The sequence below is a fragment of the Anabrus simplex genome, chromosome 6 (genome assembly GCF_040414725.1).
Source record: "Anabrus simplex isolate iqAnaSimp1 chromosome 6, ASM4041472v1, whole genome shotgun sequence".
Taxonomy (NCBI): domain Eukaryota; kingdom Metazoa; phylum Arthropoda; class Insecta; order Orthoptera; family Tettigoniidae; genus Anabrus; species Anabrus simplex.
This window is the reverse complement of record NC_090270.1, coordinates 6,275,843-6,299,291: the sequence shown is the minus strand read 5'-3', so window position 1 is coordinate 6,299,291 and position 23,449 is coordinate 6,275,843. Positions and strand designations below refer to the sequence as shown.

The following is a 23,449-nucleotide window of genomic DNA, read 5'->3' as shown; positions in this document are numbered from 1 at the left end:
GCAAATTTCCGTGTTCGCACTTTTCCGGACACCCCTTTAACGCCAGGTTTCTTGACGTTGTGTAACGCACATTGTTCCAGGTCTTGTGCACAGTTGTAAAATAAAGACCCTGCACTTATCTCCCGACATATGACAGGTTATTTGGGAAAGAACTGCAGACGTCTGTCATTTCTTAATCCATCTCAAATAATGAAGTGACGTCACGATTCTGGAGCCAATAACAGTGAGCTCGAAAACAAAATGGCGGCACGGAGTTCGAAATTTGACAGAGTGAGTGTTCACCTTGGCGGTGAAATTTGTACTTAAAGAGGAGTTAATGCAGGACGAGGTCACACGTCACTCAGTGGAGCCGCACTCAGCAAAGAGCAGTGTCTGGAACGAGTCGTAAGTACAGTTCCCGTGCTAGTCTCAAGAGATTTCCAGTGAGTTGAAACTAATGTAAGATTAATAAATAGTACTAAATATCTGAAAAAAAAAAGAAAATATTTAATTATTATGAGGCCCCACGCCATGGAGGCACCGTAGCTGAGGTCGAACCATTATAGTAATAATAATAGTTTTATTATTATTATTATTATTATTATTATTATTATTATTCCGGTTTTCCCAAACAGTGGAGGGGTGGCGGGTGCGATTTGTGTCTCTCTCTTTCTCACACACATACCTATGCAAATATGTTTGTATGTAAGTAGGTATAAATATATACTGTAGATTGATTTGGCCCTGTTCTGCGGCCGGATGCACTACCCAATACCAACACTGTGTGGAAGGATGTGTTAAGTATTACGTGTTTCTGTGGTGTGGTGTGTTGTGTGAATATGAAGAGGACAGTTTTGGGACAAACACAAACACCCAGTTCCCGAGCCAGTATTAATGAAACACGATTAAAATCCCTCACCTCGCGGGTAATCGAATTCGCGACCCTCCGAACTTAAAGCCTCAACGCTGATCATTCATTTAAGGAGCCTATTATTATTATTATTATTATTATTATTATTATCCTAAAAGACTTTGCCATATGGACTATCGAAGGTAATGAACCTTAAGTGGAGCAAGCTCCGATTTACAGCTATGGTTGTTAACCACAGAAGTTGTAGAATTTATAATAAGGGGCTGGTACAAGATCAACCCGAAGAGCATAAAAGTTGGACGTTCCAAACGAAATTTAAGTTTAAACTGTTTAGGATTTGCTGATGACCTTGCTCTATTGTCCAACAATATTCAGGAAACTTGACACAAATTAAATCTGTACAGGAAATATCACAAAAAGTAGGTCTTACAATATCCTTTGAAAAACTGAGCTCATGTTTACACATGCGCCACTGGTAAATAAAATAACTACCGATGGGCAAGAAATCAAAATTGTTGATAAATTTAAGTATTTAGGAGAAATCATAACTTAAAGAGAAACCAGCTTGGTGTAACAGAATAAGTAAATTAAACAAAGCAAATTATTATTATTTTTTTGCTAGGGGCTTTACGTCGCACCGACACAGATAGGTCTTATAGCGACGATGGGATAGGAAAGGCCTAGGAGTTGGAAGGAAGCGGCCGTGTCCTTAATTAAGGTACAGCCCCAGCATTTGCCTGGTGTGAAAATGGGAAACCACGGAAAACCATCTTCAGGGCTGCCGATAGTGGGATTCGAACCTACTATCTCCTGGATGCAAGCTCAGAGCCGCGCGGCCAACTCGCCCGGTAAACATTCTATTAAATAAGTTTGGAATTATTATACATTTCAAAATTAAACTATTGTTAGTAGATAACATTTAAGATATTGAAAAAATATGGAATAGCAAGACCCAGCTTAAATGGATCACGGAAATTAATTAAAGAACTACAAATAACAATAGACGATCTCAAAAACAAAACAGAAAAATAAGATACTTGAGGACACACACACCAGGCTATAGACCAATGGGAGGGTATTTGCAACAGAACAAGTATTGAGCTGACTGGAAATCAAGAAATCCTTTGTATTATTGACTAGAGTGGCCATAAAATGTAAAATGAGATAAATGAATTATTATTGTTATTATTCACCTGCTCCTCTTCATGAACTCGCTATGCTGTTTCTTCCGTGCTTCGTTCAGCGAACGTGTGTTTTGCAACCAGAGTTCCAAAAGCCCTGAGATCCCTGATGGTATCTTCCGTGATGTTCTGCTTTATTTCCTCTAACCAGCTTATTTTGACCTTCATTGAATTAATTATACCAAACAGTTTTTTTGCATATCTAGTGTCGTCCATTCTACAGATGTGGCCATAGAATCCCAATCGTCTCCTGCGTACGGTATCGGTGAACTTGTCGATTGCTTTGTACAAATCTACAGTTTTTCTTTTGATCCAATGTACCATTTACATGAAAGGGGCTATATATTTTCCAAAAAAAAATTCGTTCTTGTTTTTTAATTTCATTCATTTAGGTGACCTCCTGGAGGTGTGGTTTCTGAGACAAACAAAGCTTCCGGAAGAACAACAGTCTTGTAATGCCGAAGTTTTTCATTTCGTGACATCACTCTGTTATTGTAGTGATTCCATGTTGTTCGGTATGCTTTCAGGAGTTATTATTATTATTATTATTATTATTATTATTATTATTATTATTATTATTATTATTATTATTATCATTGGGCTACAGTGCTGCTCGCCACACATCACTACTGTTTCAGCGGGGAGATCACATGCCATGCAGTGGCGTACTGCTAATTTAACCTTCGTTTTCCAGAGTGAAAGAACTGCTCTACACTCAGGAGCATACTTCATCATGACTGGCACCACTGTAGAGGAGCTTGGTTCGATGCTCCAGAGGTTTGCAGTAGCGGACTACATAGTATTTACACTGATGTTGCTGATATGTGCTGTTATTGGAGTGTACTACGGGTTCTTCAATAAGCAGGTGACATCAGATGACTACTTGGTGGGCGGCCGGAAGATGAAGATCTTCCCTGTCTCCATGTCTCTTATAGCCAGGTACGAGACCATTATTATTATTATTATTATTATTATTATTATTATTATTATTATTATTATTATTATTATTATTATTACTATTATTATTATGTGTATCTGTTTATGGGGCTGATCTCGAAAACTACGGCACGCATTTTGTTGTGGCTTTCATCGTTGTACAGAGCCTTTATGGAGGAAGGTTTTACTACGAAATATAATAATCTATGGCAAAAGGGAGCGTAGAAAGCCCGCGACAGGACCCTTGTACTGACAGGCCTTGCGTAGTTCGGTGCCTCCTGTCTGTTAGCTCGCTCCTGCGGTGTCACTGTAAGGGCGATAAGCATTCACATCCTGTAGAAACTATTGTTAATATTGAAGGGAATAAATAACTTCCTTCGGTAGGGGTTACACAGTTAATGCGAACTTATGGTGTCTAATTTTAACGTTCAAACAATAATAACATTGAGGGCTAGGTACGTAAAGACACAATTGTTATAGAGCTCTTTATGTTTTTGTACTTGGAATCTCTCTGGCGGTTTAAGAATCTTCAGTGAAGAAAGCTCTCGAAGTCCTGCACTAAACTGGTCACTTGTCGGCTCACGTTTCCGGCAAATTAATTTATTGTTTTATACAGTCAATGGTTCGTCGACGATAGCTCTCTCTACACAACGGTGAAGCCACATCAAGATCCGTTGGGTGGTTCTCGAGTTAAAACTTCTGGGGTCTTTCTTTTGTGATTTGTTGAAGTAAGCCTTACTCCTCTACATCTACTCAGTATTATGCCACATGTACGCGGATAGCCAGCACGCATGCAGGATGCCACCGCACTACAAACTACGCTAATCACCTACTCCTACCTACCACCTAAAAATTAAGTAGACTGGTCACTGCGTCAGCCCTGGTATGGAACACAAGCCCACCAACCCGCTGACAGCAGCCACCAGCCTCGCCACATGAGAACTGATATCCCTATCTCACCGACACTTGCTGACACTGTGTTCCTTCCCTACTATGCATAACAAGCCAGCTTGGCGGAAACCACACCCAACACTTGGCCTGCTACGCACTTCCGCTATGTTCGTCACACCTACTCTGATCCATTGTCAGCGCACTACCTTCCCTCTCCTTTTTCTTCTCATGCAGACATGCCCAAGCCTTACTTCTTTGGGGTGGGTCAAGTCCCCACCCCTCCCACTTCCCTTGATACGTCACCCTCTCTTCTCTCGCACTATTCCCCCTAACTACATCTCACCCTATTAAGCTTAAGTCTTAAACATCAACTAACAATCATTTTACATCCCTCATCAATGCACGTAAAGCAATTTAACAATTTTTTCACACCTCACTTACACACATGAAACCGTTAGTCTTATCCCAATTCCACTATCTTATTAAACTTAAGGCTTACACATCAACAATCCATCATTTTACTACCCTCATCAAGGCACCTCAAACACTTTAACATTTTTTGACTCTATGACATACTTTCATAGTTTCCATACTGCCAACATTTTCTCCTTAAATACAGTCCCACTTAATATGCCTTAATTACTATTGCATACACCTTCTTTATCCTCCCTCCTCACACAAATCCACTTGAACAATCCAAATTTTTCCCACACCTCATTTACACACAAACAAACAGTTCTCCATTCCAAGTCCATTAGTTCACTCAGTCTTCTCACTATTTTTATAGCCTCCAACTAAGCGTCATTTCAACCATCAACAATAAACTTACACTATATACCAACTTCTTAAATTTACACTACCCTCAGAGCCTACTCAAACTCCCCTTTTCTCAACTCTTTCCTAATTTTCTCAGGTTTTCCCTTGTTACCAGCTCTTCTCATAAACACATCTACTCTCGTATTCCTCAAGTCTTAAATCTACTACACCCTCCCATCCTACTATTCCTCGATCTACTTCCCAACAATTTGCCCCAGGCGGATCACCTTTCCACAGGGCAAGGTGCTCTCCCCACTTCTCCTAACACTACAGCCCCCTCTTCAAATATCATGGTCACCATGATACCCTTCCCGCATCTGCTCAGGGTGGATATCCATTCCTCTGAACAGAATGCCTTCCCCGTTCCTCCCTCGGCATGAACTTTATCTGCACAACCCCTGTTATTCCCTCAGTTTCTTTATAAATCTAGCTCTAGCCACATTTCAGAATTTCGCTATATTCGTTCCTTTCTCTCACTCTCTACATAACCAAGATGTCATCTTATAGCTTTCCCCTATTTTAACCACCTAACTAAGTAGTTTAATCTTTATCTTCTCCAAAGCTCGGCATTGATTAAAAATATGCAGGTCCGCTCACCTCTCTCTACATAATACACATCTATCCTTATTCTCACTACCTAGCCATTAACTGTTTCTCGGAACTCCCAATACCCACCAATACAAACACATCTCGTCCCTTCTACCTCAAACTCAGTTTTCAGGTTTATTACTTCCACCAATTTATTTAATACTGATAACGAGACTCTCTCTCTACATTCCCTTATTAAACTCTGTCCTTCAATATCTTTTCCCATATCCATTTATTCCCACTTCCCCCAAGCATCTCCATATACCCCCAATCCAATCTATTGTAACCATTTTTTGCACTTATTCACTCAGTAACCTTCATTCGTCATACCTTTCTGAAAACTAAACGTTTCTTGTACTAATACCCCACCCTTCCCTTCCTCTAATCTAATCCAATACTTGAACACCCTCTTAGCTATTTCAACCTCCATCGATTCTTTACAAACTAATCTGGTACCGGCATTGGCTGTATAGTTCGCGAGGTCCATCATGATCTTACTAAAGTTCGCCACCACCTGGTTTAGTTCAGCCCTGCCCTCCTACACTCCCCACACTTCCACCCCAAATAGCATTTTGCCCATTACCAGTGATTTAAACACCGTTTTCTGAATTTTGTATTTAGAATCTGAAAATTTATTTTCTATTACCTCCACTTCCGCAAGCGCTCCTCTTCCCTTTAATTTATCCTCCTACACTGTTCTTTCGAAGAACCATTCTTACTAATTATTACACCTAGATACTCAATTTTCCCCCCTTGTCTAATTTCTTCCTGATCAAGCCTCCAGACTTCCTCATTCTTTCTCCCACTCCTTTTCCTACAAACCATTATCTGAGTCTTTATTACATTTACTCTGAGAGACCACTTCCTAGTATACTCAACTACCTTGTCCAACCCTTTTTGCAACCCACTATCCGTCAAAGCCAAAAGCAATAGGTCATCCGCGAATAGCAACCCCGGAACCTCCATTTTCCCTATCCAAATACATTGCCATCCCTCTCCTCCATGGCCCTCTAAAATATTATTTATAAATAATATAAATAATATCGGGGATAGGTTACACCCCTGTCTCACCCCCCTCTTTGATTAAAACACTTACTCATCCTTCCATCCTGCAGTTTAATCATCACAAACACTTTCTCATAAATTGCCACCCTCATTTTCTTCGACATTCCAACCTCCCTTAATCTCAAGAATAGCACCTCCCTACTGACCGTATCGAAGGCTTTTTCTAAGTCAATCGCTGCTACATATCATTAAGCTCTGCTATCCTCACATACTTTGTAATCAAGGTGTCCAGAATCCAAACATTATCAACTGTGTTTCTTCCTTTCCTAAATCCATTTTGAAACTCAGATATCCTACCATACTGCTCCGCCCAATTTGTTATCCTATTCGCCAAAACCCCTGTGTACACCTTCGACAACGCGCCTAGGAGTGTAATTCCTCTATAGTTGTTAGGATCGCTACTAGCCCCTTTATTTTTATAAATAGGGCACAATACACCCTTCCTCCATTCCCTCGGAAATTTCCCCGTTTCCAGCAACATATTAAATGAACATCGGTTCATTTGCCCCAACCTCCTTTCACACACTATTGGAAATACCGTTCACACCTCCTGCAACCTTGGTTTTAGCATTTTTTAATACTCTCATTACCTTCTGCCTTGTTATCTCCTCATCCAATATGGGAATATTTATTTCCAATTCCCTTCCTACATACGACTTGTGTAGTTGTCTACCCAAACCCACTCGTTTTCTCCTATTTTATTCCCCTTCCCCACCGGTTTCGTTCTTCTAATCTTGTTTATTGACTCCCATATCCTCTCAAATTTCTTCTCTCTATAATATCTATTTATTTTTCAGCTTCCGCTCCTTCCATCCTCTTTTCTTCTCATTCAATACCAGCCTATATTCCCTTCTCAACTAACGATATTCCTTCCTTTTTATTGCTCCCCCTCCATCCTACACTCCGCTAGGGCTCTCATTACAACCTCACGTTTTTTCTCCTACAGTCTTCATCAAACCATCCATGCATTTTGTTCTTTTTTCCGTCTACCCTTCTTTTCACTTTCTTCCCCACCCTCCCTACAGGGAATTCTATTAATTCTAGCACCCTATCCATATCATTCCCTTCTGCGGCCCTTTCAATTCCTACCCTTAATGTATCTCCATCCTCTTTCAAATCCCGTCTCAATTTGTCTTTCGCATTATCATCCCAAACATACTCCCATCCTCCATTCCTATATCTCTCTCTACTTTCTTCCATCTTGCCCTTCTCCTTAGCAATCAAAGTTCTCAATTTTATTTTGATAGGTATATGTGCAACCTTACCAAAAAGCACACAAAACAACAAATGAAAAAAACACAATACTTACCGTAAGGGAGGTAGCACAAAAATACGAAGCGTGGAGGGCAAAAGCATGAAGGAAAAAGGGCAGGATCTTATCATTAACGGTTGACAGGTTGCCAGGTCAATATTACTAACTACTAAATAACACACGAGATAAAATTTAAAATAAATAATATCTACTTAGTAAATAAAATTTGAAAATTAGAATAATGTAAGAACGGCTATATATATATTCCATTTTCTAAAAAAAATGTAAAACGCAATTAAAATAAAAGGGAGAAACAGTATTTTAAACTGAAATTTAAATTAAGATGAAATGAAGCTAACATTAACATAGGCTTCCATAAAATTAAGTTGGAAACTCATATCAAATAACATTAAATTATTCAATTACATTACCTTAATTATTTCATGGAAATTCATTTAAAATATAAAATAGAGTATTACAGTATGCGGGCCCGCGATATAAATACTGTTCAAAATTGAAATTTGCTACACTACTAACAAATAAGAAGACACACGAAAAAAGCACACACAATAACACACGTACAATAGGCTAATAAATCAGTGGCTCCAACCGCGAATAAAATCTACATAAATTAACGCAACCAGAATAAATAAAATAAAGGGGAAAAATTATCCCAACTGAATAAAAATATCAATGGAAAAGATACAATATACGTTCGCACTTAATAACAGAACACAGAAGCACACAACAGGAGTGGCATTTTCCGACGCCAAGCCATCATCCCGTTATAATCATCAAAGCCACCAAAAGTTTAATCATCGAGTCCATCAGATAAGATAAGAAAGGGATGACCATTACGTAATAATCCACAAAGGCAAGGAACTCAAACAATGGGTAGTATGTGACAAGTAAACATTAAATTAAATGTCGACCAGCAAATTTCAATTTTTCACAGACTCGACCTTACAAAAAATCATAATAATAATTTAAATTATTACTCCCATGGGTTATAGTACGAAAATACATTTACCTATTTTTAAACAGTACGCCAACAGCTTAGATAATTTAGAATGGAGAGGGCTTTGGATAACGCTAAGATGCATACATGAGGTGTAATTTAATTAACGTCCCGACAATGCAAATAACGATCACATACAAGTGGTCAGCCAGGAAACGCAAAAGCAACACAGTTGGAAGGCAAATCCAAACAATGAAGAAAGATTAGAGAGGAAAATACACATAGAAAAATAATAATAATAATAATAATAATAAAAATCACGACGGAGATGATAATAATAATAATAAAAACATCACTAAGAATGGGTGGGCAACAAGATACGAACCACAACACAGTAAGTTTAAACAACACCCACGAACTACAGCCTCATACACGCATACCTAGCGATTCCAAGTTCCCGTAAAACTTTGTTACATACTTTTACAAATTTAAATCCTATCCGTTACAGTAAATTTTGTTACCAGACGTTTACAGTTTTTTTTAATAAACAGACGTTTCGAAGATGTGCTCCTTGGCTGTACGAGGTCACTTTAATAATATATACTTTACAGTACTTACTTGAGTAGAGTTAAGATATCCAACTTACAACACATTTTGCACATCCCATCGGGTTAACGGTAAACACTCACACGAAGTTTTCTTCTTACACCAATAAAAATAAATTAAGGTTGGAGCACACTGAGAAATATTTAAAAAATAAAGGGCATAGCCCTAATGTTCAGTAGATTATCCCCCGGAGTTAGGCTCCATTACAAAACCGCTCCCGTTACGCGAAGATGTCTCTTTAAAGGTTCTCCTCAACACAGCCATGTTGAAAGCTTCAACGCAACAGGCCGACTGCCTCACTCCCCGCAGAGAAACCGGAAGCTCACAGTACCCAGAATTCAAAGTCGCACACTGCGTTTGCCTGCACGGCAATCGATTAAACTCGAACGAATCAGATTAATCCAGCAAATACGTAATAATAGGAGAAATAGTTTGAATTAAGTGTGCATGGCAAGTTCCACAACTAGATGACAGTTTCCAACAATGAACGATAGATAACGTCTAGTTTCACAAGTACACATGCCAGAGACATAAATAAATATTCATAGGTGTTTTCAAGTAGTAATTCCATCATGCCAAATAAATGTTAGTTCCCATTTTCACGTCACAATATGGTCCGTTAACCCACATTCTAGAACACCTCAAAACTTATTATTCTCCTTAACGCTATTCTGAGCGTATTCCTATGTCCACTACACTCCCTCCATTTGTTGTAATCTACGTCAAATCTCCCACACAATCCCCCTTCATCCGCCCATTTAAAATAAATGTTATACAGCACATACAACTCTAATAACCTTTCTCCATAATTATTTACACCATTATCCTTACTCTTTCTTTGCAACCCCCGCCTACTTTTACTTCTTTCCCGTACATCAGTACCCTATTGCTCGCTCTCGGACTCCAATCGCCAATAAAATCATCCCATCTTCTACATACAGCCCTTTAATTGTGTTTATTACTTCAATCAGTTCGTCAAAATGTTTATTTGCATAAACTGAATCCCTCAGATGGTTATAAAGCAGGGCCAGACAAATTGCTTCCGCTGCCCCTTTCCCCATTTTTACTCTCAACCACACTACCTCCTCTACCCTACTCTGTAACATCTCCACCCATTCAGCTACCACATTTCTTATTAGAACTACTATGCCCCCTGGCTTTCGGCCCCTCTTCCCTATTTTTTCCTTATCATGTTAACTACTCTATAACCGTCCCATTTAATTTCAACCCCTTTCCCTAACCACGTCTCCACTAGAGCAATTATCTCAAAATCTTTCACTAAATCCGCAATTTCCCTATTTCCTAACTTCCCCATCAACCCCTCAATATTCAGCACCCCTATCGCCATCTCCAGTTATTTATTTCCTCCCCAACTCTCTATACTTCTCCGCTTCACGACTTCTCCCCTTACTTCTCGTAATTCTTCCTTGTGGCTCCTCCCCATTCCTATCCCCTTTCCTCCCTTTCTTCTCCCCCCATCCTTCCCCTTTTCCGTGTCGAAGCCTTTTTTCCTTCCCCATAAATCTTTTAAACTTAACGATCTCGCCTTATTCAACGCCTGATTTCTCTCCAACTTTCTTTCTGCATTCCTCTTATTCGGGGAGGTTAAGTCACTACCGTGACTCCTTTTCCCTCCCATCACCTCTTCACTACCTGTACTCACTTCACTTCGGTCTAGTGCCTTATTTGTCGATCCACTCATTCCTGGGTTGTTCTGACACTCCAAGGTCTATGCTATCCCCGCCACGAGACCGCTGACACCTCAGTCCCCTCTTCTCTCTTCCTTTTCCCCACTGCTCTGGATTTCTGCAACTCTTTTCCTCCTCACATTTCTCCATCCTCATCAGTTCCTCCTGTGCACCACGATCGGGACCAATTTCTACCTGAAGTCACCAGACACCTCTCCACTATCTTGACTCGCAATCCCTGCGCTCTAGCCCGCCACATGTGCCGCTTAAGGATATCCAACCGCATCCTGTTTTCTTTCTCTGTCTCAGCCTTCAAATAAATGTTCGATCCTTTAAAATTTCCACATTCCTCATAATTATATCTGCCATCAGGGTTGAAATTAATCTTAACTTCACTGGCCTATGTCCCTTGTTCCTTCCTACTCTATACATATCATCTGCATCCACTTCAGAGAAGTTTATCTTCATTTTGTTCGAAACTATGTCCACCACTTTCAATACTAACTCCACTCTTGATTCTGTTCCTTCCTCTTGTACACAATACACAAACACATTTTTTCTTGCTGATTCGTTTCTCGCTAGCCTTACTTCCCTTTTCCAGTACCAACACCTTCTTTTTCAAACCCCCTACTTCACCTTCTATCTCCGCCAACTTGTCATTTACCCCTCTAATTTCTTCTTTTATAAATTTTTTAAAGTCATTCATCTCCTTCATTTGGGTTGCCCGGTGTTCCTGCATCATCTCCTTTATTTCTTCTCCTTTGCTCGCTTCCTTCATCACTCTCTTGATTTCTTCAAGTTCCTCCCAACCGAACGGTCCCTGATTTGAACCCGAGTTCTTTTCTATACCTCCTACCACCAGCAACATCGCACACAACATAATCTCCAACAGTCCTTTATAACCACTAATTTCTCTCCCTCTCTCTGCTCCACCTTGCACCATGTCATCTTCTAATTCTTAGCCTCTATTGCTGTAATGTTACTCCCATCTTGCACTCCTCAGCTCACTCACACGTCCGCACTTCCCGATGTCTCGCTCGTGACTGAAAAGAAATTACTTCCTTTCACATCGTTGTACTTTGATTTCGTACCGTACCTATTTATTCCTTTATTGATCATGTACTGTACAACCTACAGATTACTGACGAATACCGAGGCGAAATAAAATTTATTTTTATTTTATAAGTGAATTCGTGTGAGGCTCATGGGGACTCACAACGAAAAGTATGCCGACGTCAGTATACGATTCCCTCTCGTGCAACGACTGTCATTGGCTATTTATCACACTTCAACAAGCTGAAAACACACCTGTGAGTTGGGTTGCAAAATACAATGTTTCCAGGAATGTTTTAAACATAGTAGTCTCGCCATTCGGAAGGTAGAACCCCTCATGACAACATTTCTGCAGGTAGAGGGCGGTTACGAATATAAATTAAAGTACAAATTATTATTATTATTATTATTATTATTATTATTATTATTATTATTATTATTATTATTATTATTATTATTATCATCGAATATGCGAAGGATCATATTCCCATACCATGTTCAGGCCCTTCCTGTTCCATTTACGGTGAGTGCATAGTTCGAACTAAGCTGACGAACAGCCAAACGTTTTCTCTCACGTAAACGTGGCATGCAGCTTAATTAAGTTACATTTTGCTTCATTTTATCGCCTTGATTGCTTGTTTACATAATTGAGACACTTTCTTAAAATTAAATGTTCAGTGACTTTAAGGGAAACGTGTCATCAGAAACACTCACGACATATATAAAGAGCCACAGGAGAGCATACGATATGGAACCACAAGAAAACATAAGAATTCCCTTAAGACAATATAACAGTATAAGTTTCATTTCTTCTGTTCCACTGAGACTACCGCTCGACGATTCATTGTCACAATTAACGCTAATCACAAACCTATCTTCCTCGCCATCCATTAGGAAGTCCACGTATCACAATTTCTTCTCTTCTTCCACCTGACACATACTTTTCGCGTGTGACTTCGGCGATTCCTTCCTGTAGAAACCTTTCGACACCGTCAAGTTTAAAAGTGGTGTTGTTCCGAGCAACGTAACCTTTTACCTGGCTCCATAATAGCTCTCTCGGGTTCAGTATACACTGATATGGAGGTAAACGGAGCACAGTATGTCCAGCCAGTTCAGCAATGCTGTCAATACGGTAACCTTCATACTTATGTTTTACAGTTTGAATGAGTTCTACTTTTATCCAGCTGTCCTCGAAGTACACTCCCTCCTCCCTTAGGAACTTCTGGATGTCAGTTTTCTTGGAAGATGATGTAGGGACCCTTTCAAGCTTTACAGAGTGATAACTGGCATAACAGTTATTATTATTATTATTATTATTATTATTATTATTATTATTATTATTATTATTATTATTATTATTATTATTATTATTATTATTATTATCATCATCATCGAATATGCGAACGATCCTATTCCCATACCATGTTCAGGCCCTTCCTGTTCCATTTACGGTGAGTGCATAGTTCGAACTAAGCTCTCCATGCCACCCTATCCTGTGCTAACCTTTTCATTTCTACGTAACTATTGCATCCTACATCTGCTCTAATCTGTTTGTCATATTCATCAATCACACTATTCGGCTGAAGTTTCGGCAATAGTTCTTTAAACCAAGCTTCGAACCTGGGACCGTCCATTTCCTGGTGATAATTTCCACTGAACTTTCTGGCTCTAAATACAAGTCCCGCACCGTGAACGAAACCGGTCTCGTTTCCACAATCTACTATGATTACCCGACCCCCCTTGTCATGTCCAGGGACACGAACCTTCATCAAGTAGCAGCACATAAGTAATACATAGTGAATATTTTGTTAACTCAATCCATTGGCCTTGCTGTCGAAGCAGCCATGTGTTGGGGGTGATATAGAATGACAGTTAAAAACAGAGTTGTGTGAGGTCAAGAGGTCTCACGAGGAAGTCGATACGGACAAATCTAAAAAGTCACGTCCTGTCGTCTGGAGATGGCAAGAAAATGGGGGTAGTTTGAAGGATACCATACTTAAAATTAATGGGCGACCCAATTAAGTGAAACGGGACGCAGTGTCATGTTTATGATGACAAGTATTAGAAATGGGGAAGTTATTTTATGAGCATAGGTTTAAGGGCGAGAAGTCAAGTTCATGTTAATAAATATTGCCACGTGCATAGTGTGGGATTTGAGATACATGGGGGAGGTGGTAGCACCAATAGTAAGCCAGTAAGGCTTTATCTGAGAGGAGGGGAGAACCTCATATCATATTGCTAGTCCCTTTAAATACGTATGTAATTGAAGGAACAAGCGTCTTATTGCATTAGTCTTCGCTTTGGGAGCCTTGCCTTCCGCTCACGTTAGAGGGTTGCGATCAATTCTCCAAGCGGTCTCGCTACTTAGAATATTTCTTAGTAGATCAGGTTGAACGGTGGTGCTAACACTTGGTATTCACCATTCATACTTTGATTCTCGACTTAAGCCCGAGTTCTTCTGGGTTTTATCGTAGTTGGCAACTTAAAGCTTGAGGAATCTCTGTGAGATTTCACGATACTCTGTTTTTAACATCGCTTAGCATTTCAGTGGTACTCTAATGCTTTAGAGTCCACTTGCATTTACTTGGAGTAGCCGTTCTGAGGAAGGCTAGTTCCAGTACGTCACAATACGTGACCGACTTCAATTGTACGTGTATATTCTTTGTACATCATCTGTCAATATACGCACATATATAGGAAATCATATGAGTTTCAACTCTTAACAACCAACTTACCTAACGCCTATAAATTACCATCTTATATCCCTTTCGTTTTTAGTACTGTTGTTAGCCATCAGGTGATTCCACTCACCGCTCGGCGTCTCACCTGTTGGCCGGGATACGACAGGAGAAGAAAAACTGGTGTCAGTTTTGTGGGGTTGGTCCTGAGTTCGACGTCCATCCAGGGTGTTTAACTCTTAACCAGGCGTTGGTGGTTTCCTAAGCGGCTGTCTATCCTAGTAGACTGAGGGGCGGTCGGAAGAAAGAAGAAGAAGTCCGGAGGCTGTCTATCCTAGTAGACTGAGGGGCGGTCCGAAGGAGAAAGAAGAAGTCCAGCGGCTGTCTATCCTAGTAGACTGAGGGGCGGTCGGCAGGAGGAAGAAGAAGTCCGTAAGCAGACAGAGAGCAGAACCAAGAAGGCGCAAGGGCTGGCCCACGGAGTAGCAGAAGGATTCATAGGAGTCCAAGGAAGGAAGACGCAATCGACCCGGCGTACCTGCACGTCGTCAGCTCACCATCAGCACGCAGTAGAAGACCAAATATTGTAAGGTAAGCCAAACTCAAAATCAGTATGTCTAATTCTGAAGTGGGAAGTGCCAGTGATAATTCAGATAACAATTATATTAATATCAATCAAGCGTTCAAGTTAATCGGAGATCCTTTTGACGGGAGAAATCGGAGTAGGTTGAAAGAGTTCTGTGCAAATGTAGATTCAGCAATAGAATTTGTTCAACCGGATGAACATCCGCTGTTTTTTAAATATGTTCTTACCAGAATAACGGGTGAAGCTAGAAGCAAGTTATTAGTAAGACAGGATGTTACGAGCTGGCCAAAAGCGAAGGCAGCTTTGTTTGAAAATTATGGAGAGCGTAGGACTATTGATCACTACGCATGTAAAATGTTTAAAGCACAGCAAAATAAAGATGAATCTGTAATAGCTTGGGGTTCGAGAATGGATGCAATGGTAAGCGAACTTAAGGAAGTTGCCACGGCAAGAGTCGAACCGGAGGCAAAAGTTCATAGAGCGAATTTAATAGGAGAGTTAGGGATATCATGTTTTGTACAAGGATTAATTGATAAAAGCATTCAAACGATTGTCCGTAGTAGGAACATTACGGATGATTTCGGTTTAGCAGTTGAGGTAGCGGCCCAAGAAGAGTCGGCCGTACTCTCAAGTAAAGAAAAGCACGGTGAATCAGTTAGGAGAGATAAATATTGTAGTAATTGCAATAAGAAAGGACATTCGGCATCCTCATGTTTTCTTAAAATGCGACCAAAAGAAGTTAAGGCAATAACGTGTTACAATTGTAATAAGGAAGGGCACTATTCACGAGAGTGCAGAGTAATAGTTTGTAAACGTTGTAAGAGAACAGGGCATGTAGAGAAAAATTGTAAAAGTAGTAAACCGCAGCAATTCACTAATTACAAGGGTAAAGGTTACGAGAACAAGCAGGCGGAAAACTAGAACAGGATCATGACGCAAGGCCGGTTATAGGTCCTAAAAGTGTTCACATAGGCCAAGTACACAATAAGTGTAATAACAATGAAGGGACAGTTTTACTATCTATAAATGATGTACACGGACCTTTTCGATTTTTAATCGATACAGGCTCAGAAATAAGTGTAATAAAGAAACAATGCGTACCGAAGGAAATAAAGATAGATACAAGTGATAGATTAAAATTGCTAGGAGTTAGCAAAGGAACACTATTCACGTGTGGAACCGCGAAGGTAACTTTGGGAACATCTCAATGCAAATTGCATGTAGTAGATGTTGAATTTCAGCTGTCACAAGACGGATTGATAGGTAGAGATTTATTGAAAGATTCTGTAATTAATTTCACGGAGGAATTCATAGAAGTAAATGGTGATAAACATCAAATAGAAATTAGAGAAGCTAAAGTAATAAAAGTACGTCCGAGAACGGAAACTATGTATGACATAGGACAAGACGAAATTGCGCACGTATTGAAGGTAGAAAAAAGTGACGCACAGAAATGTTCACAATCGAGAACTCGAAGAATAATCGAACTAATGAGGGCAAATCATATGTTAAAGAGTGATAGAGAAAGGATATTTGAATTATGTCCAGAATTTAATGATAGATTTTATTTAGATAGAAAATTAAACGAGATTACGATCGGTAGCATGTACCCTATACCAGGTACTACGGAGTTAAGTAACTCAATAGGGAAAGCGAATTATTTCTCGACAATCGATTTAGCCAGTAGCTATTATCAAGCTGAAGCAGAGAAAAAGATATTGAAAAGATCACATTTTCGGTATTAGATAGGCATTTGATATAAATTTATGCAAATGACGTTCATGAGATTAATTAGCGGAGTAAATGGAACTAAGTGTTTATGCTAATTATATTACAAGAAACACAGTATTTTCAGCATTAGATCGGAATTTTGAAAATAAACGTATGTCAGTGACGTTCATGAGATTAATGACAAATGTATTAACGGAAGTAAAGTGAATTAAATGTTTATTAAATGAAATTAAATTATATAATTATTTTGGAAATTCAGTAAAATAATAATAATAATAATAATAATAATAATAATAATAATAATAATAATAATAATAATAATAATAAAATTATCGACGTTTTGGGGAAGTTAAGAGAGCTTTTCTCAACCCATGACCACGAAACAACTTAAGGGATTTTTGGGATTATCGGGATATTACAGACGTTTTATACCAGATTATAGCAAAATTGCTAAACCACTGTATGAACTTTTAAAGAAAGAAGTAGACTATAAATGGGAAACTAAACAAGAGGAAGCATTTCAGACTTTAAAGAATAAGTTGATAACGTATCCGATTTTACAATATCCAGATTTCGAGAAGCCGTTTATTGTAACAACCGATGCAAGCAATGAAGCGTTAGGCGCAGTATTGTCGCAAGGGAAGGTAGGAAGCGATTTGCCAGTAGCATACATATCTAGAGTATTGAATAAGGCAGAAAGAAATTATTCAACAACAGAAAAGGAAATGTTAGGAATTGTATTTGCAGTAAAGTATTTTAGACCGTATGTCTTAGGACGAAAGTTCACTGTAGTGACGGATCATAAACCACTTAAATGGGTATTTAATGTGCAAGATCCAACCTCAAGATTGCTAAAATTTAGATTGAAGTTAGCAGAATACGATTTCGATGTTGTTTATAAACAAGGAAAGTTAAATACAAATGCAGACGCACTGAGCAGAATACACAAATTAGATGAGGTGAACAAGAAGAAGTTTCAGAAATGGAAACAGATGAGAAATTCACAGAGAAATTAACAGAGGATGAAAAGAAAGAGATTATGAAAGAATTTCATGCATCTTTAGTTGGAGGACACCAAGGCATTACACGCACGTATGCTAGGTTAAAAGATTGTATTGAGTGGCCAGGAATGAAGCAATACATTCGATTATGTCATTCATGTCAAACTAATAAGTTTACGAAGCCAGATACGAAGGCGAGTATGGTTATCACAGACACACCGCAGATTGTGTTTGAGAAAATAGCGTTAGATGTGGTTGGACCACTTCCACTTACACTCGACGGAAACAAATTTATTTTAACGTGTCAAGATCAGTTATCGAAGTACTTAGTAGCAGTGCCAATGAAAAATCAAGAAGCAGAGACAATTGCAAGGGCATTGATGGACAATGTAGTACGAACATTTGGAATACCAAGTGTAATATTAACTGACCAAGGTAGCAACTTTTTGAGCGAAGTTATGAAGAAATTATGTAGATTATTAAATATTAGGAAGATTCATACTGCCGCATTTAGGCCACAGTCAAACGGAAGTTTAGAGAGGTCTCATGCAGTATTAGCTGAATTTTTGAGACACTATGTATGTGGAACCCAAGACGATTGGGATAAGTTCATTTCAATGGCAACTTTTGTATACAATACAACGAAAAGTACGTCAACTAATTTCACACCATTTGAATTAGTATTTGGAAGAAAGGCGAATATACCAGGGACATTGCAGAGAAAACCAAACGAGAAGAATTATAACGAACACGAAAGCTATGTGGAGGAATTAGCTCGAAGGCTTAGAGAAAGTCACGAGGTAGCACGTAAAACTCTAATAGAAACCAAGTTGAAAAATAAAGTCCAGTATGATACAAGAATAAACGAAGTAACGTTTAAGATAGGAGACCAAGTTCTTTTAAGAAATGATTCAGTAAGACGAGGTCGTAGCAAAAAATTAAGTCCAAACTTTGTTGGCCCGTACACAGTACAGGAAGTTTCAGGAGTGAACAGCGTTTTGAATATGAATAAGCGAGGGAAGCGCGTTACAGTACACAGTAACCGATTAAAGTTATATATTTAAATGAGAAGGAAAATTGTATGTAAATACATTGTGAACAACCAGTAATAAATTATAGGCAACGCAAGGTAACACAAATCTGTTACTTGCAGGTCAATGGCGCTGATAGCAGCGGCGATCGCAGTGATGGCGATATTTACGAAAGGAGGAAGGGCAATTGATTTCCAGCTCCAACCATATGAGTCCACACCAGGGGTTTATTTCGACAAGCTAGGTGAAGTTCAACTCTATAACACTGAATGGAAGGTAGTAACTTATGTAAATTTAGGAAGGTTAAATGATGCGTATAATGTTGGTAAGAAATACATTCAGAGAACCATGAGATTGTGTTCAGAACTGGAAGTAAATTTAACACATACGTGTGAGAATGAGGTAAAGCTTTTAATTATGCACTTAAATAAAACTCAAAATTTGCGTGAATTAATAAGACAAACAACTAAGACTGAGGAGAAGGAAAATTCAGATCAAAATAGAATGAAGCGAGGAGTTCTTAATTTTGTAGGAAGTATTGCTAAAATTTTATTCGGAACCTTAGATTCGCAGGATGCAGCCTATTATCAAAGTCACATTAAGGATCTTGAATCAGAGAATTTGTCGATGTTAAAAGTCGCGAAAGAACAGATGATTGTAGTAAAAAGGACGTTACAATCAATGAATAGCTCATTGTATGACGTCGCTAAGAACGAAAAAGAATTAAGCGATAATATAGCAACAATACGGGGATATCTGGAGGATGAGATTGAGCAAATAGAAAGCGCATTTAGGAGAACGGAGATTGAAATCGCGGTCAATAGGCATTTAATTGACACGCAAGGATTCTTAGCGCAATTAAAAGATCATTATGAGATTCTGTTAAATGGAATAATGTTGGCTCAAAAGGGAGTCTTACAACCTCAGATTATAAGTCCTAGTGATATAATAAAGTCGTTTTCAAAGGCACAGAATAATTTCCCACCAGGAATGACATTACCTGTTGAGTTGAGACTGGCTTATGGCTATTTAATAACTAGAATAGCAGAGATTGAAGTGTTCATTACTAAAGAAATACTTGGTTACATTGTAAAGGTACCTTTGGTAGATAAGGTAAAATATGATCTTATTAAGGTTATACCATTCCCAACAAGAGTGAATGGTGAGGTAGATAACTTTGTTTTTATTAATAGTGAAAATGAATTTATTCTTTTGGACCAGAACAGGCAAAATTATGTAATGTTAACTGAAAATCAAATTAATAATTGTAAGAGGTTGAATGATAAACTTAAGGTATGCAAACAAGAGTTTGCTATCAAACTAGCTCATTCACATGAGGAATGTGTAGTAAAATTGTTGACAGGGGCACAGGTTATGCCACAAGATTGTCAAAAAAATGTAATTAGAGTACGAGAAGTGATGTGGTTTCCCTTAAGAGAAAATAAATGGATTTATATCGCTCCACAGGAGGTAAAAATAACAGTAATATGTCAAGAGTTGCACACAAGTGATGCTAAGTTAACAGGTACAGGAATAATAACAATGTTTAATAGATGTACGGCCTTTGGGCCAAAATCAAAAATTCAATCTTCAAATGTAATTAAAACAAATAGTACCAAAGATCAAGGGTTTGTACCTGATCTATTGTTACAGTATGACTGTTGCGATCATTTAGGAATTAACACTAAATTGAGTCAATTGCAGGATGAAGGAAAGATACCGTTGGTAAATGTGCTTCACCATGCAGAGGAATTAAAATTAGCAAGTCATAAAGTAGAGGCAGTTGAAAAATTAATACTTGAACAGGAGGATGAATTAAAGCAAAATCATAAATTGGATAAGTTGAATTTTCTGTCTTATATAGGTGGAGGAACAATTGCTGTTATTTTGTTATTATTATGTTCCTGCTGTTTTTGCAAAAGATGTTGCAAAAGATTTAGACTTGCTCATAAACTGTCAGAGCTAGGAGATGAGTGTTGCGGAAAGGTATGTATCCGCCAAACTATAATTAATAGTCCTAACTCACATTGTTCAGACGAGGACGTCACAGTGCACTTTGATAGGCAGGAGTATGTAAGAGGTAAGCGCGTAAATGAGCGCATGGGTAGAAGTATGACAGATCTTACTACTTCCAGTATAGAGCTTAATGAAAGGTCTCTCATCAGAGAGCCAAGGAGGCAATAAAGAGGGAGCGTAACCACATTAGTAAAGTAAAAAAGAAAAATTTCAATGACCATTGTATAAGTAATGAATCACTAGTAAGACAGTGTTAAGGCTGTAATGTAACAAATGTAACTTTAAAATTGTTAAAGTACGAAAAAAACAGACTTGCCAAAGGGCAGAGTCGAACAGGCAACCTTATGTTAAGGTAAAATTTCATGAGACTGGCCTAAGGAGGCACAGTTCGGGCTTGTCGAGGGAGGCAAGACCCAAGCGTCCATTCCTATGAGTTTGGTACGGGTAATGTCAGTAATAGCTGCACAAGAATTTGTGAGACTGGCCTAAGAAGGCACAGTTCGGGCTTGTCGAGAGAGGCAAGACCCAAGCGTCCATTCCTATGAGTTTGGTACGGGTTATGTGTCAGTAATGACTGCACAAAAATTTGTGAGACTGGCCTAAGGAGGCACAGTTCGGACGTGTCGAGAGAGGCACGGTCCAAGCGTCCATTCCTATGAGTTTGGTACGGATAATGTGTCAGCAGTGACTGCACAAGTTTGTAAGACTTACTCAAGAAGTATAGTCAGGGGAACCGAGTTGCTATTGCAATCTCGAAGCCGGCCATTCCAAGAGTTTGGTACGGAAGTAAAAACCGACCAGAGAAGGCTGGAAGGTAAAGTTGTATGTACTGTGAAGCATATAAATTGATATGTGTTAATTACTGTGAAATGTGAAATGAAAAAAATGTGAAATGTAAACGAGTGATATTAAGTACTGTAAAATGAAAAAAATGAAGTGTTATATGTACTGTGACATATATAAATTGATATGTATTAATCACTGTAAAATGTGAAATGAAAAATGTGAAATGTAATATGTAAATGAGTTATATCAGTACTGTGAAAAAAAAAATGAAATGTTATATGTACTGTGAAACATATAAATTGATATGTATTAGATGTTAAATCTAAACTATGTTATATTAAGTACTACATGTACTGTGGAATATATGAATTGAAATGTATTAATGCAATATGGTTTACTGTGAAAGAATATGTTAATTGTAATGTGAAATGTAATTTTGAATATTAATTGTATGCAGGGTAAAGAGAATTGTATTAATGTCAAAATGTAATAAGTTGAAGTGTATCTATGAACTGTAATGTAATGTTGCTAAAATGTAATGTGCCATGTAAGGTACATGCGGTAATTAACCCTGTATGTACGTGTACTCAGGTGGAAACCAGTTGCATGTGTGGCAACTAGTTTCTTTCCTAAGGGGGGAGGTGTCATGTCCAGGGACACGAACCTTCATCAAGTAGCAGCACATAAGTAATACATAGTGAATATTTTGTTAACTCAATCCATTGGCCTTGCTGTCGAAGCAGCCATGTGTTGGGGGTGATATAGAATGACAGTTAAAAACAGAGTTGTGTGAGGTCAAGAGGTCTCACGAGGAAGTCGATACGGACAAATCTAAAAAGTCACGTCCTGTCGTCTGGAGATGGCAAGAAAATGGGGGTAGTTTGAAGGATACCATACTTAAAATTAATGGGCGACCCAATTAAGTGAAACGGGACGCAGTGTCATGTTTATGATGACAAGTATTAGAAATGGGGAAGTTATTTTATGAGCATAGGTTTAAGGGCGAGAAGTCAAGTTCATGTTAATAAATATTGCCACGTGCATAGTGTGGGATTTGAGATACATGGGGGAGGTGGTAGCACCAATAGTAAGCCAGTAAGGCTTTATCTGAGAGGAGGGGAGAACCTCATATCATATTGCTAGTCCCTTTAAATACGTATGTAATTGAAGGAACAAGCGTCTTATTGCATTAGTCTTCGCTTTGGGAGCCTTGCCTTCCGCTCACGTTAGAGGGTTGCGATCAATTCTCCAAGCGGTCTCGCTACTTAGAATATTTCTTAGTAGATCAGGTTGAACGGTGGTGCTAACACTTGGTATTCACCATTCATACTTTGATTCTCGACTTAAGCCCGAGTTCTTCTGGGTTTTATCGTAGTTGGCAACTTAAAGCTTGAGGAATCTCTGTGAGATTTCACGATACTCTGTTTTTAACATCGCTTAGCATTTCAGTGGTACTCTAATGCTTTAGAGTCCACTTGCATTTACTTGGAGTAGCCGTTCTGAGGAAGGCTAGTTCCAGTACGTCACAATACGTGACCGACTTCAATTGTACGTGTATATTCTTTGTACATCATCTGTCAATATACGCACATATATAGGAAATCATATGAGTTTCAACTCTTAACAACCAACTTACCTAACGCCTATAAATTACCATCTTATATCCCTTTCGTTTTTAGTACTGTTGTTAGCCATCAGGTGATTCCACTCACCGCTCGGCGTCTCACCTGTTGGCC

The 23,449-nt window shown here is 38.7% G+C and overlaps 1 protein-coding gene across 4 annotated transcripts in view; it reads left to right on the top strand.

The window, feature by feature from the left end:
- Window positions 1–290: 290 nt before the first annotated feature.
- The window catches only part of LOC136875406 (sodium-coupled monocarboxylate transporter 1), a 238,344-nt gene continuing 215,185 nt past the window's right edge, over window positions 291–23,449 (top strand). For 3 of the 4 annotated variants that reach the window (XM_068228197.1, XM_068228196.1, XM_067148953.2), the window contains exons 1-2: window positions 292–384; window positions 2,726–2,970. In XM_068228197.1, the coding sequence (XP_068084298.1) occupies window positions 2,765–2,970 (206 nt within the window). In that variant the 5' untranslated portion in view covers window positions 292–384; window positions 2,726–2,764. Of the gene's footprint in view, window positions 385–2,725; window positions 2,971–23,449 lie in introns of all 4 variants that reach the window. The other variant, XM_068228195.1, reaches the window with a different exon arrangement.